The following is an 18,667-nucleotide window of genomic DNA, read 5'->3' as shown; positions in this document are numbered from 1 at the left end:
AACCAGAAAGAATGCTTTCTATGGCGCATCTGTAAAGGTTGGTGAGAGTCGTAGCGGATGTGCTGAATGTCCTTAGTCTCCTGAGAAAGTAGAGGTGTTGGTGCTCTGTGTTTTGTGCACACTGTTTTGAACATGACCAGTGTGTTCAAAGCATTGTGAGAGATCCATTCAGCGGGTGGTGGTTGTCTGGAACGAGCTGCCAGAGACAGTAGTGGAGGTGGGTACAATCTTTTGTCTTTTTAAAAAGCATTTAGACAGGTGTAGAGGGATATGGGCCAAATGCGAGCTGTTGGAACTAACTTTGTAGTAGATATGGGACAGCATGGACAAATTGGGCCAAAGGACCTGTTTCCATACTGTAAACCTCTATACTGTAAAACTCTATGCATTCCAACAATCAGAGAAATGATCTGATCAATGTATTCAAAATATTGCGAGATGTTCTGTGGTCCTTTTCAATTTGTTGAAGGCAGTGTGCCTTGAAGGCAGTATTGCAATGAGGATCTCTCAAGTCAGATGATTACATATGAGGAGCATGAGGAGGAAAAGCTTAGTATTATCTGACACAATTCAAGAAATTTGCACTTTATGAAAGGAATATGTAATAAGGTGTATTTTTAAATGTACAATAAATCCTGTTTAGATTGCAACTGCAGCAGTAGTACTGCAGGGTTGTGAGGGGCAGCCATTTTGTAAAAGTGAGTTGCCAGAAAAGGAGTTTGAAAACCACAAGTCGAAAGTATTCCACTGAAGCGCAGCACTAGCTTGAGGAGCAGGATTTATTTTGGCTCAGCATTGTATAGCTTCTTGGACTCAACATTGAGTTCAACAATTTTTGACCAACGTCTGCCTCCGTTTTATTTCATGTGTTTTTGCTAGTTCAGCTTTGTCTCATTTTTTTTTCTCTCTTGCTTCCTACATGTTGCATTCGGACAGCAGCCATGAGCCCTTCACACTTTGCTTGTCACATCTTTTGTTTCTTTGCTTTACCTATTACCATTCCTTTTGTGTTTTGTATCATGAAATCTTATTTAATCTCTCCTGCACTCCACCCCATTTATAGCCTTCACTTTTGTTCTTTCCTTTCCTTTTACTTGCTCAAAACCCATTACGTTTCTATTTTTCCTCAGTGCTGATGATGTGCCATCGATCTGAAACTTTAACTCTGTTTCTTTCACCAAATGCTACCTGACCTGAGCATTTCCAGTATTTTCTGATTTTATTTCAGATTTCCAGGATTTGCAGTATAATGCTTTTGTGTTGGAGCTTTTTACTGCCTATGTTGAATACTTCAGTCTTATTGGCTGCTTACCCTGTTTGATGATGTCACTGTTGCTGAATACCAGGAGATTCTCTCCATTCTAAAGATGTGTGGTTTAGGTTGACTGGTCATGATGAATTGCCTCTTCGTGTCAGAGGGATTAGTGGGTAAATATGTGTGGTTCCTGGAGTAGAGTGTGGGTGAGATTGTTGTCAGTACAGGCTTAATGGGCCAAATGGCTGCCTTCTGCACTGTCGCGATTCTACGATTCACTCCCTAGGTTGACAGCGGGGTTAGCAGGACTATTCTATGAGAAGAGGTTAGTTCAACTGGCCCTGTATTCATGAGAGTTTAGAAGGTTAAGAGAAGATTTGATTGAAATATTTCAAATCCTAAAAGAGCTGGGTAGACTAGATGTAGGAAGAATGTTTTCCCTGGTTGGGGAATCTAGAACCAAGGGACACAGTCTCAGGATATGGAGTAGACCATTTAAAGTTAAAGTTTGTTTATTAGTCATAAGTAGCCTTACATCAACACCGCAATGAACTTACTATGAAAATCCCCTATTCACCACACTCCAACACAATTACACAGAGACTCCATTCAGATACACAGAGGGAGAATTTAGCATGCCAATGCACATAACCAACATGTCTTTCAGACAGTGGGAGGAAACCCACGCAGACATGGGGAACGCGCAGACTCCACACAGATGGTGACCCAAACCAGGAGTTGAAACAGGATCCTTGAGACAGTAGTGCTAACCACTATACCACCGTGCTGCCCACTTAGGACTGAGATGAAGAAATATTTCTGCATCCAAAGAGTAGTGAATCCGTGGAATTCTCTACCATAGAAGGTTGTGGAGGCTAGGTCACTGACTATTCAAGAAAGAAATAGATTTTCTTTAGGTTTTAATGGCATCAAGGGTTATGGGAGGAAGCAGGAAGTGGCACTGAGATCAAGGATCAGCCACAGTCACAGTGAGTAGTGGGGTACAGACTCAAAGGGCCAGGTGGCTTACTCGTACTCTGAGTTTCTATGTTTCGGTTGATGCCAGATACAAACAAAAGTGAGAAATGGAAAAATCCATGCTATGTGAATCACTAGGTCTCTGTAAGCAACTTCCCTTGAGATCAGCACCTAGTGTTGTCACTTCTCCACCAACTAAAATCAGGCCATTATCTTAAATGCTTATCCAACAACTCGGAGCCTGTTCCATATACTTTTGTGACTCTATGTAACTTATTTTAGAATCCATCAATGAAGAATTGTCCTACGTGTTCCTTGTTATTTCTGATGGTGGTGTAGGAAAGATAGACTTACATTTATATAGTATCTTTCACGACCCAAGGCCGTTCTAAAATGCTTGCAGCAAATTAAGTACAATCACTGTTCTTTTGCAGGGATTATCCTTTTTGATTATAAATGCCTGTTATAAAACGAATGACAAAAAACTTATAATGAAAAAATTTGATAGCTGTGATGCATAAAACTTTTTAAATTTTGTTATAGATAAGTATGTATTATTTTGGAGTGGAAGAAGGAATTCAGCCAGGTGGTCACAAACCAACACAGCACTAAAATTCACTAAATTACATTTCAGTAAACATATTTACTGAAGTTAGCACTTACTTTGAATCTCACCCAATTTGATGAATTGCAATTTTTACAAGACTTATCCAGATTGACTGGTAATTGAAAGGTCTTTTACACATTCATTACTCAAAAGCTAAAAGTGGATGGCTGTGAGGATGAAAGTGCTTTTCTCAGTAGTGCTTCTTATGAAGTATGGATTACCCTTACTGATGAGCCAATGATCGAAGTTTAGCTCCTACATAATCTAAGTCTTTACTCCTTTATTGTAAATAGAATAGAATGCTATGTGATGTCTTTACTTGGCTTAATGCATGAGCAATTAAGCTAGCTTAGAAGGGTGTGAGGTTAAGCCTCATTAACTGTGGGATGGGGGTACCTTGGGTTTTATTATACTCTGGAGAATTCAGCTTGTAAGAAGGGTCAGATTGTAACAATGGCTGTGATTTCCTTCTGTCAAAACAAAATGATGTAAGCAGGTTACTGTATGAATTTAGATTCAAGTAAGGTAATTGCAAAATTAGGTCTGCATCTTATATTACATTGTTGGCCTCAGACCATCAGCTAGAGTGTGCAAATCTCAGTTGGAGATATTGCAGATTACTCGTCATATTTTGTCAAAAGTAAGTTTTAGAGTGCCTTGGAGGTTCAATAAACTGCCTGAGCTTTTTTTTAAGCCCAGCTTCTCATTGCAATTGTACTTCATATAGTGCCATGCCCAAATGACATGACACAGCTCCCCCGTGAGCTGGAAGAGAGATCTTTATTGATTGGCTTTGGTACATTGGGATCCAGTTATGCTGTTACAAAATCACTTTTGCCAAAACCCTTTTGTGTGGCTGTAAAAGTACCAGAATAACTGCAGCCTAAAGCAATTAATTAAATATCTAATTTATATTCTTTTTTTCTGAGGTTTTTTCAGAATTTTGTTGACTAACTTATTTTAATGCTTTTTACTAGTTATGCTACTTCAACCATAGAAGTGTTAATATAGTTGTTTGATTGTACAAAACTTGAAATTTGCTTTTAAAAAAGTCATGCTATCAAAGCTTTTTGTCTTGCACTCATTAGGACAACTCACTAGATAAACCAACAATAAAGGGAACAAAAATTTATAACGCATAAGAAGAGAAAGCTGTCTCTCCAATAAGTAGATTTCAACAGGTAGAGGTGCTGCCATGGAAAGTCAACTGTCATGCCCAAGTTCAAAGTCGAACCAGGCAAGTCGACTCTGATGGATTAAGGCACTAGCATAGGGAATGAACCAGGGAATGGCTGGGCCCAATCCTTGTTTAGTTGGAGGTGGACGTGTGGATCCTTGGGTCGAGGAAGGACAGGCCCTGTGTGAGAATACATGTGGCTTCTATCATGCTTATGTGAGCCAATGGCAAACTTAACTGATATTCTTGAATTGGTTTTCAGTATAATTCTGAAAATCAGGCTTGTTTAGCAAGTGCTGTCCAATTGCGGAATCATATCTAATGTTGGATGGTATGGGCAGAATTTTCCCATGTGCCCACCATGGGAATCATAGCAGGTGGCATAGGACCATGCAAAAATCCATTGACCTCTTGCAGGACTTTCCGGCCTTGGAGTGAGCGTGGCTGGAAAATCCCGCCCTTATTGTTGAGTTTTGTAAGCATGGGCTGGTTTGGGTACAGTCAGTACTTTACCTGTTGCAAGCAGTCAAAGGGATGTGCTGTTTCATATGTCAATCGTTGGGACGTATGGCCTACTTACCTGTTATCACGTACAAATTCATACACCACAACACTGATAGGTAGACTGTCTTTTTGACTTCACAGCAGCATCCTGCAGAACACCACATGTCCCAATGACTAACAGATCATGTCAAACAGCATGTCCCTTCAACTGTCTGCAAAAAGCAAACCATACCTTCCCAGCCTGTGCTTGCAAATCTCAAAACATAGGCCCTGATTTTACCAGCATGGCAACCCTGAAATCGGGGCGGTCTAGGTTCAGAAAATGGCATTCCCTGTTGGCCTCGGGCGCGTTCTTACGAACCTCAGGCTGCCATGCTGGTAAAATCAGGACCATGGTGTCCAACATTATATGTGATTCCACAATCTGACAACACTTGCTAAACAATCCTGATTGTGCTAAGATTACACTGAAAATCGCTTTAAGATTATCATTTGGGCTTGCAGCGTGGCTCACTTACAAAGCTGAAAGCTACATATATTCTCACGCAGTGCCTTGTCCTTTGCAGACAGAAAGAACATGTCCGTGCATTGTGCTTTTTTCAACTAAACAAGGTTTGGGAAGTGGTCATTACGTAGTTTATTTCCTGTAGGAATATCTTGACCAATCAGTTGACCTGCCTGGATTGAATTTGTACAAGGGCTTGGCAGTTGATTATTCTCTGTTGCACTCTCCATGGCAACGACTCTTTCAATTGGAGTTTGCTTGCTGGTCAATCAGCACACTTCTCATGCAATATAAATTGTTATTCCCTTTACTGTTGCTTTATCTTGTGAGCTGTCTTGATGAAAAGCTTTGAAAGCATGTCTCTGTTTTTCAACAATACAGAAGCATTTATACATCATGTCAGTTCAAAATGCTTCAAAGCAGTTTATGCAATTATTTTTAAAATGCAATGGTTGTTATTATAATTATTAGTCCAATAAATTGTTTTCTGTCAACATTATTTCATTTTTTTTACTGTTTTACTTGACTCTGTATGTGATTTATTTTTCATTAAGATATGTCATTCAGATAGTAGAGGAACGTACCCAATTATTTGGTGCTTTGTCAGTGCAAATATATTATCACAGATGAATTTGTACAAAGTTGTAATGTCAGAGGGGATGCTGGATTCATTCTTATTGTCATATTAAAGGTGACTGGTGTGAAATAGTTTGTCCACTCTTGAGATTTCTTTCTGCAAATGTTGCATTGTGCTGATGCACCACAAGGAGACAGCAACAGGTGTCACTCATTATGTCAATAGCAAAAGCTGAAACAATGACCAGCCGTGGGAGTTAGGTGAGTGTTTAAGTAGGAATTGTCCTAATGATCTCTGCCAGAAAAGTGATCTGCAAAGATCACTGATTGGCATTTGGATAATCAAGCTTAATGACGATAACACTGCCTGAAAAACATTGCAGGTGTTAATTTGTGTTACTTTGAAGACAATAGCTTGCTTTCTTAGGATGAAAGAACTTCTTTGGACTGTTTCAAATTACAAGATACAGAAATTTAAGTCAATATGTCACCTTTTTTCTCTCAAATTTCAAAACAAAGTATCTGCACCAGTTTTACATAATGTTTTAGTACGTGGAAAAAAACACAATTTTCATGCCATGTAGATTTTTCATTTCTGAATAAATAATAGTTTATTTATTGACATTGAATATCCAAACCATTAATAGAAGGAACTTGAAATTGTGCACACAGTTTGGTCGTGCATTATTGGACTTTGACCTCATTCTACACCCTCAGTTTCAAGTTCTGGTAAAATTTACTTTGACTTCCAATTACAGCTTTTTCTCCCTTGGAGCTTTTTCAGTTTATTGTGTCACAAAATAAATATCCTTTGAAATTAAATCATTCTCATTTTGATGTGAATAGGAGCTTCCTGCACCCTTGCTTGATGATGTAATAGAGATCGATGAAGCTATCAAAGGGACAGAAGATAATACCACTACCACTGCATCCCAGAATTCCATGACAATAGCGTGGCGATACCAGAACTTGCCCAAAATACAGGTATAATCCTGCCTTTCTTTAAAGCATAACCATACAAAATTAATCGAAAAATAACTTTGATAACGTCTACAAGACATGCCTTTACCATGAAAATATAGAAACATAAGTGGAAATTGCAAATTGATTTATCTTCTGGTTTATATACATTTGCTCTTTTATGGCTTTGCACTTTTAATTTTAAGTAACCTTTTTATTGACTTTTCTTTCAAATACACACAAACTGTTTTCTCTATATCTGATTCTTCTCTCTGAATAACCTTAAAGATGAATAATGTTATTCTGTGACTTAATCATTTTAAAGATTGCAGTAAAATTTGTATTCTCTGTGGGACCTGCTGTCAACTATTTGAAATGTGAAGCCAGTCAGACCATTATAACTGGGAATCAGGTTTCTTGTGAAATTGTTGATTTGGAAAGCTATGAAACAATAATGAAAATGATCAATTCCACATGATCTGTAGAAAATGTGCTTTATTTTCATGGTGCAGGTTTTGGCTCATTGAAAATACGTTGACTGTTGGCATGGTACTGTCCCAACAACACCAACAACCCACTCTCCTTTCTTTTGTCTTAATCAGTTGACTAATCTTAATACATGATCAGACGACATCGCGTTGGTGGGGGCAGATCATTATAGCTGAGCCCAGTCTTGTCTTCCTGGGAAGGACCAGTTGTTAGCAAATATGAGACCAAAAGGGGGAAAACTTCAGGCAAATATTTCTCTTCCAAATCTGGCTGTATTTTTCTCCCTAACAGCACTGTGGAAGTACCTAACTACAAGGACTGCAGGGACTTAAGAACACAGCTCACCACCAGCTTCTCAAGGAAAATAAATGCCAGTGCCAGAAGCACTAATATCCCATGAATGAGTCTAAAAAATGATCACAAAGTCAGCACAGGCTAGAAATTTGAACCTTAATCTTCTGACCTGTATAGCTCAAATTCTATAAAACTATTTGGATCATCGGTAGGGAGTTTTACTCACTTGTCATTGTTTATTATTTCCAGCTATGACCAGACCAATTTTCTTCCTCAAGCAACAAGTTCTTATCACTTTAAAATGTTTTCTAAACAAGAGAGCACTCTGGTACAATTGATCAGATGTGCACTGGTGCAAAACTCTTTGATAGTGCCCACCAACCCCATTGGTAAAGAAGTCATGTAACTATTTTATAGTTGCTAATTCTAACCAGATGAAGTTTGAAGTTCATTCGGAGCCAGCCTGTTAGGAAATCCATATTCTACACTTGGGATTCTCTATTGAGGAAAAGTTGAAAGCGACAAGTAAATGTATGCCGATGCCTTTCATTCTAACTTTGTGTGGCAACAATGGAATGAATTCCTTTTAGTGCTAAGGATAAAATGAGTCAAAGTGTTAAAGGTTAATGTATTCCACATATTTGAATTCATCATTTAATTTCACTTTACAGTGCATTGTTGTGTTAATAAGGCTAAATAAACTAGATTATAAGATTGGTAAGAAATCTTCCAAGATCATAGATCAGGATATTAAAAACCATTATGCACCCAATCTCTCGAAGCTGATGGAAAGCAAAGCAGAACTTATAGAAATGTGCAAAATTCGTGATTAAAAATACTTTTTTTTTATTGTAGTATTTATAAGACAAACTTGTAATTTGTTCCCAAGGTCACATTTGATCCCTGCTCTGCTTTGGCTGTAGTCCATTTCACAGTGTGAAGTTACTGGTACATATTTAGCAGAGGAGAGCTGCTTCTACAAGCTCTATTCAAATGTAAATAGCTTTTGGTTTCTTGCTGTATTAACATAAAAAAAATCTTTCTCAACCAAATAATCCATCTTATTCAGATCTATTAATACACCAGTACGAATAAACTAAAATGTTTCATTCAAGTTTATAAGCGAATAATTTTTTTTATGTATTAAATGCTGGGGCACACAGGACTTGAGCACTCGAAGAGTGCTAGGTACACCACAAGATTTTCAGCAATTTCAAAGTGGATAATTGAATTAATGAAGTTCATTTTGAAATATCGAATAGTTAATAGAAAAATGCTTTCCACTTAATTGACACACAATCCTGAATGTTCTCAGGAGGAAGGCCTGCATAATCATCTACTATCTACTATCTCTCAGTAGTGCCTCATAGTGATGCTTTATGCTTAAAGCCTGGGAACAGACATGTGCAGAATTCCCTCTAAGGTGACATAAAATGGGGGAGTTCATCCTCCCGTTCACCATCTTCATCTATATAATTGGAATTGAGCCTCATGATCAATGTTCCCCTTGAACCCCGCAAACACACAGCAACATGACAAATTCCCATGCACAATTGGGCACCTACAAGTTACTGCACATGCATGACTGCACAAAACAACATTAAAGAAGTTGAGTACTTAAATAAGTCACCCTGCCAATCCAAGAAAAATAGAAGGAATGGTGTTCATAATGTCACCAGAATTTTAAGATGGTGATGGATTAATTTTATGTTCCTAATTTCCTTAACTTTGAAGCAAGATTTTACAGATTGCCTGAATAATATACAGATTATTGCATTTACCTTAACCAATTCATAATGATCATTGCCCAACCCACCACTAATTTAAACCGCTCGATCAAAATCAAGTGTTTTTGCAGCTGCAGTGTGTAATTGTCTCTAACGTTTCTCTATGCTTCAGAGGTGCATTTAAATGCACTTGAGCGGTTTGACGCAGATGGATCTTTCAGTTTGTTCCTGGGATGGTTAATATTTTATGAGAAGTTGTCTGACATAGACAAAGAGTTAAAACGTGGAAAATATATTGGTGTGTTTGCATGCATTTCATCAAAAATCTCAATACTGCCAGAAGACAAAAAGAACCCAATACAGAATCAAATATGGTTGAACAAGATTTGACAGAGTGAGTATGATCTGTCAATTGGAAAGCACTGAATCAAGCAATTGACTTGCTTATCCATGTGCTAAATGAGTAAAGAAAGCACTTGAGAATGTATCAGCTTCATTGTCATAGCAATCTAATCATTGTGGAGATAACGTACAAGTGACATAAAATGACCGCAGGCTCAATAGCCCCCTTAAGGCCCACCAGCTAGTTCTTCCATGCTTGTAAGTCTCAGTTATTTCAACAGATTGCTGCATAAATCAGAAGCAATGTCACGGCTTAAATTTAAATAACCCTTGAAACTGAATGATTCATTGGCATTTATTGCAATGACACTGTACATTATCTTGCAGATGGCTATATAATGCAAGCAGAAACATGCTCACGAGTAGTGTACGCTACAGGAGTTCTTAAAAACCGAAAAGTCCCTTTTTCCAAGGTTACTAAAGTAACCGCAATTCATCTGTAAACAAAATTGTGGGATGCAAAAGCCTCTCAATTACATGTTTGTGTACTTTGGGCAATATATAAGCTGTCACAGCATGAAATCAATTTTCTGCCTAGGTTCATCTTGAATCTGAGATTTCTAACACATTAGTGTTGCAATTAGAAACATTTAACAGCAGACAGTAGACTGAAAGCCAGCAGTCTGCTATCTGACAGTTTCTGCCTGTTCCTCTCTACCAGTCTATCCATCCTTAAGCAATGAGGGGGATAAGCACAAGTTGTAGTTGCCTTCAAAAATAAATTTGATCAACTTTGCAACTTCTGAGAAGAAAAAGCTTTCCCCTAGCTATTCAACTAAGCCAGATTACTCACACTTAGTTGGTTCAGGTAGGCCTTAGCAAGCTTCCCACTGGGCCTGGGAATTTGTAAAGCGAGGCCTATTCACAATTCCCTGACACAGACCACGCTTTTATTGCTTACTGTTTTATTATAGTAAGATCTGTCTCCACCCAGCTTGTAGAAGCAATACTCTTTCTTGTGAATTTAAAAAAAAAGGTTATCCCCCACCTTAATCCATACAGCGTCGTGGATTAAAGACACCAGTGTGCCCTGGGATCCTCTGGAAACTTCTTGTTTCTTCTCTTTGCTGTCTTAGAAAACACTACCGGGGCCTCAGTGAGGATTTGCATCTGAAATAGACTACCTGGTGCTTTCCTGAATGAAGACATCAGATCAAAGTTCAGTTAGTCAGGGCCTTGCTAAAATGTTAAGGAGACTAGGATGTACACAATGAAAAGATGAGCTCTAGCAGAGAATGCAATAAAAACATTGTGATGGGTAATCCAGATAAAGACTAGATTATACAGACCAAAAGACAACCCCTGTATAAGTTGGTTTCATCACTTGTCCAACAATAAATTCCCTCCTAGGATGTGTTTACAACAGCATTTCTTGCTGACAGGCATGGGTCTGCGTTCTATATTGATGCTGCAAGAATGTTTAAACAAATGTGAATTCAGTGGGCACTATTGTTAATAACTTCATAAAACAATTGTAAAGATATTGTTGAAATAATTAATTATTCTCGCATATTGCAGTCTGTTAATTAAAATAATTATAAAGCAATGCATAGATAAAGCAGGGCAGAACATTCCTTGTCACACAAAAGTACTATTCTTGTTTTTAAAATCGATACATTATGCATCACTCTTGTATTAGCTTTATTTTAGTTTTGTCAATTTTGCCAGTTACCTTTTAAAAAGCCTGTTGATTCCACAGGCACCAGCCACCCCTGATGCCTTGCCCTAATGTCTATACTCGTGCAGTGGTGGTGTGTTGCACTTCACTCGGAGACACTGTTGTACCACATACTTTTTGCATGCATGCTGTAGTCTGGAGCTTGGATAGTTATGGTAGAGGCTCCAACTTTCTTTGCATCACATGGCTGACCAGGAATCTCTCCCACTCTTTTACCACCTGCCATTGTGTTTTCAAATAATTTTCTGGTTTCTGATCAACCCATTTAGCTAGGTTATGAACACAACTTCCTCGGTCATCAAGTCCTGGAATGGAACTTGAACCCTGACCTTGTGATTCAGAGGTAGGGACCTACCTACTGTGCCACGAGACCTCTCTATATTTTGTGTAAGCCTGGACAATAACTGCCAGTGAATTATTGAACTAGAAGGTGCATCGCAACTCTGTCAAACATGTGGGGATGATTCTCCCAGCCTGCTGCACTGCTCCAGAAGCGCAACACACTGGGAGACATCAGCGGAGGCTGTTTCGCGGGCCAAGATTTGTAGCATCATCAGCTCCATACCGGAATTTGGCATGGAGCTGATTTCAATATTTAAATCCCCCCCACCCAACCTTTCAGGAGTGTTCCACTCAAGCAGGAGCATACTGCTCCCCACAAACAGGGAACAGGCAGCCCAACCCCGATGGAGGGAACAGAGGCCATGGAGGCCCTCCCCGGTGGTCAGGGGTAAGGGGGTGCCCACTGGGTAGTGCCAGCTGGCTCCCTGGCACAGCCCCAGGGCCAAACTGGCAATGCCCAAAGGGCACCTTCACATTGCCCACTGGGCTGGGCCAGAGGGCGCGGAGTCTACTGGGGACAATAGATGGGGTTGTATAGATGGCTAGTGATCGGGAGGCCGGCATGGGTGTGTGGGCACTGTCCATGTGCCAGCCTCAGTGTTGACAGATCGGTGCAAGCGTGGTGGCCTACTCAGCATTATGCTGCTACCTCTCCGGTGGGTATAGGCCCCTCCCTCTGATTTTCAGAGTGAATTCCGCTAGGCATTCTGCAGTGCACAGTGTGTGGGAGATTTATTCTGAAAATCACGCTTAAAAAAAGTTACTCCTGTTTTCACACAAACTGGGGACTTAGAATACTTTTGGGAGAATCCTGGTCATGAGCTTTATAATTGGGTGGACTGGATTATTAAGAAGAGAGATTCAGGCAGCGCCTTTCATAACCTCATGACCAGAAATGGCATATTGCCAATTATGTACTTTGAATTTAATCACTGTTGTAATGTAGAAGCCCAGAAAATCTGTTTTAATGATACTGATTTGAGGAATAAAAATTGATCACTGCACAAGGGAAAACTCTCTCTCTTTCGAAATGAATATCAGAGGAACTTTCACAACCACCTGACAGGAAAGGCAGGGCCTGAGTTTAAATTCATTGCTCAAAGTGCAAGATTCCTTCAATAGAGTGCTGAGGTTTTGGCCTAGATTTTGTGCTCAAGTCCATATCTTTCAGAATCCTACACAGGACTGCTACTTCCTGAACCTCTGTTAACACTCATTGTGAATGGAAACCGTGACTGACATTCCTGTCTGCCACTCTGGAAACATTGACTGTAGTCTCTGTACTCACAGTTTTGTATTATCTAACTCAGCTCAGAACCTGAGCACTTTGGGTTTTTGATTCATATCCTGTCTTTATCAGCCAAGATACTAATGGAGCTTAGTCAAAGAATTATCTTTCCATGAAATAAAATTTAAATTAATATTTATACATTACTGAGGTTATTTTGTTGCTAAAAGAGAGTTATGTAACTGAATCTTTTTATCTTGCATTTATCTGGACAAAGATAAGAATGCCAGTTTTAAATAATCTCAACAGTTTAGGCGATAGGAGAAAAGGGTGCTGATTTGTTTGCAAGTCATCTCTGGCCATGGCATTATCATGGAAAAAACAAAGGGCTCCCCAAACTTCCGGATAATTCAAGAAAGGGACAAGGCTTGAACATGTTCCTTTCCCTTGCATAAAGTAGTCCCTGCTCATAAATGTATTTTACTTTTAGCAAGCATAAATGAGTCACATTATGACTATGACTGATTGTAAATCGGTTGTTGATGTAGCTTTTAACACACTCAGGATTGTTCAACAAGTACTGCTCAATCATAAAATCACATCTTCACAATCTGTTTTCTGAATTTTGCACACATGGGCTGGTTGGGTACAGTCTGTACATTGCCTATTACTATCAACTGAAGGAACATGCTGTTTGATTTGTCTAGTTGTTAAGATGTATGACTATATACTTGGTATGACACCGGCACTGAAATTCATATATGATGTTGCTCAGCTGTGTCGTAGGCAGAGCATCATTTTGGACTGATAACAGCATTCTGTTAGTGAAAAATACCACTGGCATAGCCACTACATAATAGAAGCATATTGTTAATTTGTTTTCAGATATTTTTCTACACTGGAATAATTTGAGATTGACGAGGAACTTTTCAATCTTGCAGCACAAGACCTGTGTATGTTTCTGATACGCAAATGATACATTTGCAATCTTCACCTAGGTGTAAGGATTTCTTTTCACAGCTTAATGCACTCCATCCCATGCTTAAATTCATTTTAGACATGGAACAGTGTTTTGTTGATGTGCAAGTTGAGAAATCAGCTAATGAATTCTGCACTGCTGTCTTCCACAAGCCTACCTTTTACTAGTCAACGTATAGTGAAATTCATATAATTCCAAATGATATAAGATTGGCCTTATAAGCATCTTGTAGACAGTGCTCTAGCCATTTGCTCTTTTGCAAGCTTGGCACAGAAATAGGAACATATCAGAGCTCTCTCCTGGTTAGATCATTATTCAGTGTGTATTGTGAAAACTTGCAAATTGACCAAAGGTTGCTACTTTTGGATCTGAAAAGTGCCCAGTCTACCCCTCTTACTGCCTTTCCAAAGTAATTTATCAAAAATGCAAACAACGGGTTAAGTAAGCCATGTCACACTTCTACTATTTGTAGTGGCAACCTGAGTTGTGCTTTCCAAAAAGGTGTTTTGCCTTCTAGATGATTGAGCTATGTGCTGTATAAATTTCAGTTCCAGTGTGATAAAGTTAAAAGGTTACTTATTATTATTAGTCACAAGTAGGCTTACATTCACATAGCAATGAAGTTGCTGTGAAAATCCCCTAGCCACCATGAACAAAACAAAGAACAATACAGCTCAGGAAACAGGCCCTTCGGCCCTCCAAGCCTGCGCCGCTCATGCCTCCAACTAGACTATTTGTTTGTATCCCTCCATTCCCAGTCTATTCATGTGGCTATCCAGATAAGTCTTAAACGATCCCAGCGTGTACGCCTCTACCACCTTGCTTGGCAGTGCATTCCAGGCCCCCACCACCCTCTGTGTAAAATATCTCCCTCTGACATCTGTGTTAAACCTTGCCCCCCCCGACCTTGAACGTGTGACCCCTTGTGTTTGTCACCTCTGACCTGGAAAAAAGTTTCCCACTGTTCACCCTATCTATGCCCTTCATAATTTCATACTCCTCTATTAGGTCGCCCCTCATCCTCCGTCTTTCCAGGGAGAACAACCTCAGTTTACCCAATCTCTCCTCATAGCTAAGACCCTCCATATCAGGCAACATCCTGGTAAAACTTTTCTGTACTCTCTCCAAAGCCTCCACATCATTCTGGTAGTGTGGCGACCAGAACTGGACGCAGTATTCCAAATGTGGCCTAACCAACGTTCTATATAGCTGCAACATCATACACCAACTTTTATACTCTATGCCCTGTCCAATAAAGGCAAGCATGCCATATGCCTTCTTCACCACCTTCTCCACCTGTGTTGCCACCTTTAAGAATCTGTGGACCTGCACACCCAGGTCCCTCTGTGTATTTATACTCCTGATTGTTCTGCCATTTATTGTATAGCTCCCCCCTACATGCTTTGGCACCTGTTTAGGTACACTGAGAGAGAATTTAGCATGCTCAATGCACCTAACCAGCACATTGTTTGGACTGAGAGGAAACTGGAACACCCAGAACTAACCCATGCAGACACTGGGAGAACATTCAGAGTCCGAATAGACATTGACTCAAGCCAGGAATCGAACCCAGGTCCCTGGCAGTGTGAGGCAGTAGTGCCACCAGTAGGCCAAGTACAGACTGTACTCAACCAATCAGTGCTTGCAAAGCCCAAAACAAAACCTGTCCTGTTAGATGTGATTAGGCAATTGGGTAGTACTTGTTGAATAATCCTGAGTGTGTTACTAACTGCACTAACAATCAGTTTAAGATAATCTGTTAAGCCTGTAATGTGGCTCTTTAATGTTTGCTAGAAGCAATCAACATCCATTCACAGGAGCTATTTTCTGCAAACAAAAGGAATATATTCAAGCCTTGCACCACCTTGGTGAGTCTGTAGTTTGCATTGGCTTCTCTGTTGCAATGCCTTAGCCAATCAGTATTGACCGCCAACCAATCGGCATCCTTTACTGTTGTGGTATCATTTGAAATTTGGCAATCTTGTGTTTGCCTTAAAGACTGAAAGACTAAAAGCTTTTGCAAGATCTCTTTTTCAAGAATGTTAAAAGCTCTGTTCTACCTCGCATTTACTATGATAAGTGTTAAGTTTTTTTACTACTCCAAAAGGGTTATTAATCAGCAATAAGCCATTACTTTGATATTACACCACCAAGATTCAGTGTGTATATATAAAGCATTTATATTTTATGCTAAAAATTTGCTTCTTAGTATTTCATTGTGACGTTTCCAGAAACACACTTCAATGTCAGTGGATGATTTTTATTAGGCCTTAAAAATGGTGTTCTCTACTTGACAGACAGCCTTGGCGTCATCCTCAAGATTTGGCCATTATTATGATGTATCTAAAACAATGAGTACCGAGCTCCAGCACTCTGTCAAGTGCCACAGCTTTTTCCTACCTGATGAAGTCCCATTGGATTCAACAGTGACTGAACTTGGGTAAGTTCCTGGCCCGGGCTGCAGAGAGAACCAAGGGGCTTAAATTGCATAAATGGCAAATCTGTAAATTTCCATTAAATAAGCCCTTAGATGAAGTTGCTGCACCATTTAATATTTAAAGTAACTTTGGACAAGTATTCCTTACTGCTTGGAAATGGTTTTGTGTTAACGCTACAGAATTCTACCCTTATGTACAAAAATTCTTAGAACATTGGTTAGATTTCTAATTTATTTCTGTTTTGTTTCACTGTTTCCAAATACAGCTGTTCATGGCATTGAGGAGAGCTGTTCATGGCATTAAGGGGAGCTTATTTTAAATGTTTACCCTATTACAAGTATTGACATATAAATGTTTTATGGTTTGACTATATGTGATTTATTTTCAAGGTGAAACACCACTCAGCAGTAGCTTTATTTTGTGATTTTACTCTGTAAGCAATGATCTGTGTAGCAGTTTCTCTTGTCATCATTGGGTAGTTAATATTCCGTTCAGCTCCATGCTTGACTGGGCAGACATGCATACAAGTAACCCGATTAAGCCGACCACCAAGTTGCTTAATAAAAAAAGATGAGGAACAAGATATAATTGTAACCAGTCATAAAGCTGAGCAAAATTGATTTGAAAATGTCTCGTTTCAAGTGTTTAATGTAGTGTGACTTAAGAAAAAATTTTGCTCTGGTGAAACTGCGATTTGTTAGGATTCGTGCAGTGTCTGACCTTTTTATTTATTTCTTGTATGCTGGACTCACATCTGCTACTTAACAATGGCAGTGTGGGTTCTTTACCCAATTGGTCTGTGAGATCAGCAAACTCCCGATTCATTAGATCTTAAAATAGGTGGAAGGGATTAGCAGGGAGGAGCAGGCATTGTTAGCAGCAGATAACAATTGAGTTGCTACTAAAGTTTACCACCAATCCACTTCATGGTGTACAACCTGATCAGCATGCCTCACAGCTCTCATTCAGTATTTTCACTTTGCTTGTATATTTGTATTTTATCTAATTATCCTACTACAGTCTGCCTCTTTGGTTATCAGCTCCATTTTGGGGAGAAACATTTTGGTAGATAATACAAGGATGGCTACTCATCTGAATTGACTAATTATCAGAAATTTCTTGTCATGATACAAGTGTCTCAAAAACTTTTGTTAATTATTTTTGAAGAACTAGACATCCCATTCATTTCCACTATTTAACTGTGGATTCCAGATAGACATCTGAACTTGTCTGGCACAAACAACATCCCAAAGCTATGCTATCTATTGTACCTCATTGTAGGTTGCATTAACTTCAGCAAATGTAGGAAGCATGGAAACAACAACCCACATTTGCACAGCACTTTTAACGCATAAAATGTCCTAAGACACTTAACTACACTGCACATAAACATGTGTGGAACTAGAGTCCAGAAAAATTAACTTCTGTTGAACTCAATGCAAATGGCATTGGGGGTAAATAAAAGTCACAAAGTCATTGTTCACCGAACACAATTTCCAACTTGTCTTTATTTGTCTTGGTTTCCGTCACTTCTAGTTCTTATACACTTCCACTTTCACGTAAAACATGTTGTAAACTGGATCTTTTCTTATTTATTTGACAGCAACCACGAATTGCATTGAAGAGATTATTGGTGTACTTTAGTCAGTGGATGATACCACCACACTACCTGCTGTTTGCAATTCTGTCATTCAATTTTCTTCTTTTAATTCAGATAAGGTGATCATTAATATCATAGTTGCTTTATCCTGGAGTGCTTACTCCATGCTATGTCCTTGGAACATTTTTGGGGGAGTGGTGCTCGACAGACTGGAGGGGCTGATTGTGGACAAGTCCCCAGGACCGGATGGAATACATCCGAGGGTTCTGAAAGAAATGGCGGAGGTGATAGTGGATGCCTTGGTGGTTATTTTCCAGACGTCGCTGGATTCCGGGGAAGTGCCGGAGGATTGGAAAACGGCTAACGTTACGCCGTTGTTTAAGAAGGGTGCCAGGCAAAAGGCGGGGAATTATAGGCCGGTTAGTTTAACGTCTGTGGTAGGTAAAATGTTAGAATCCGTCATTAAGGAGGAAATTGCAAGGCATCTTGAAGGGAATTGCTTGATAGAGCAGACGCAGCACGGTTTCATTAAAGGGAAGTCGTGTCTGACAAATTTACTGGAGTTCTATGAGGATGTGTCTAGGGCGGTGGATAGAGGAGAGCCAGTGGATGTGGTCTTTCTAGATTTTCAGAAGGCGTTTGACAAAGTACCTCACAAGAGGTTATTGCAGAAGGTCGAGGGACATGGAGTTGGGGGTAGGGTGTTCGCGTGGATAGAGGATTGGTTGTCAAATAGGAGGCAGAGAGTGGGGGTCAACGGGTGCTATTCGGATTGGCGGATGGTGACTAGTGGAGTGCCCCAGGGGTCGGTGCTGGGGCCTCAGCTTTTTACCATTTATATAGATGACCTGGAGGAGGGAACCGAGTGCAGGGTGTCGAAATTTGCTGATGACACCAAGATTGGGGGAACGGCAAATTGTGCGGAGGG

The 18,667-nt window shown here is 39.6% G+C and overlaps 1 protein-coding gene across 2 annotated transcripts in view; it reads left to right on the top strand.

Moving 5' to 3' along the window:
- elp4 (elongator acetyltransferase complex subunit 4) overlaps nt 1–18,667 on the top strand; it is a 304,366-nt gene that overhangs the window by 79,772 nt on the left and 205,927 nt on the right. For both annotated transcript variants that reach the window (XM_080189995.1, XM_080189994.1), the window contains exons 4-5: nt 6,449–6,586; nt 15,999–16,141. In XM_080189995.1, coding sequence (XP_080046121.1) covers nt 6,449–6,586; nt 15,999–16,141 — 281 coding nt within the window. The remainder of the gene's footprint in view (nt 1–6,448; nt 6,587–15,998; nt 16,142–18,667) is intronic.

Source organism: Carcharhinus amblyrhynchos, chromosome 6, assembly GCF_965287045.1.
Source record: "Carcharhinus amblyrhynchos chromosome 6, sCarAmb.v2.hapA, whole genome shotgun sequence".
NCBI classification, from domain to species: domain Eukaryota; kingdom Metazoa; phylum Chordata; class Chondrichthyes; order Carcharhiniformes; family Carcharhinidae; genus Carcharhinus; species Carcharhinus amblyrhynchos.
The sequence above is the reverse complement of the archived record's forward strand: the minus strand, read 5'-3'. Positions and strand labels throughout refer to the sequence as shown.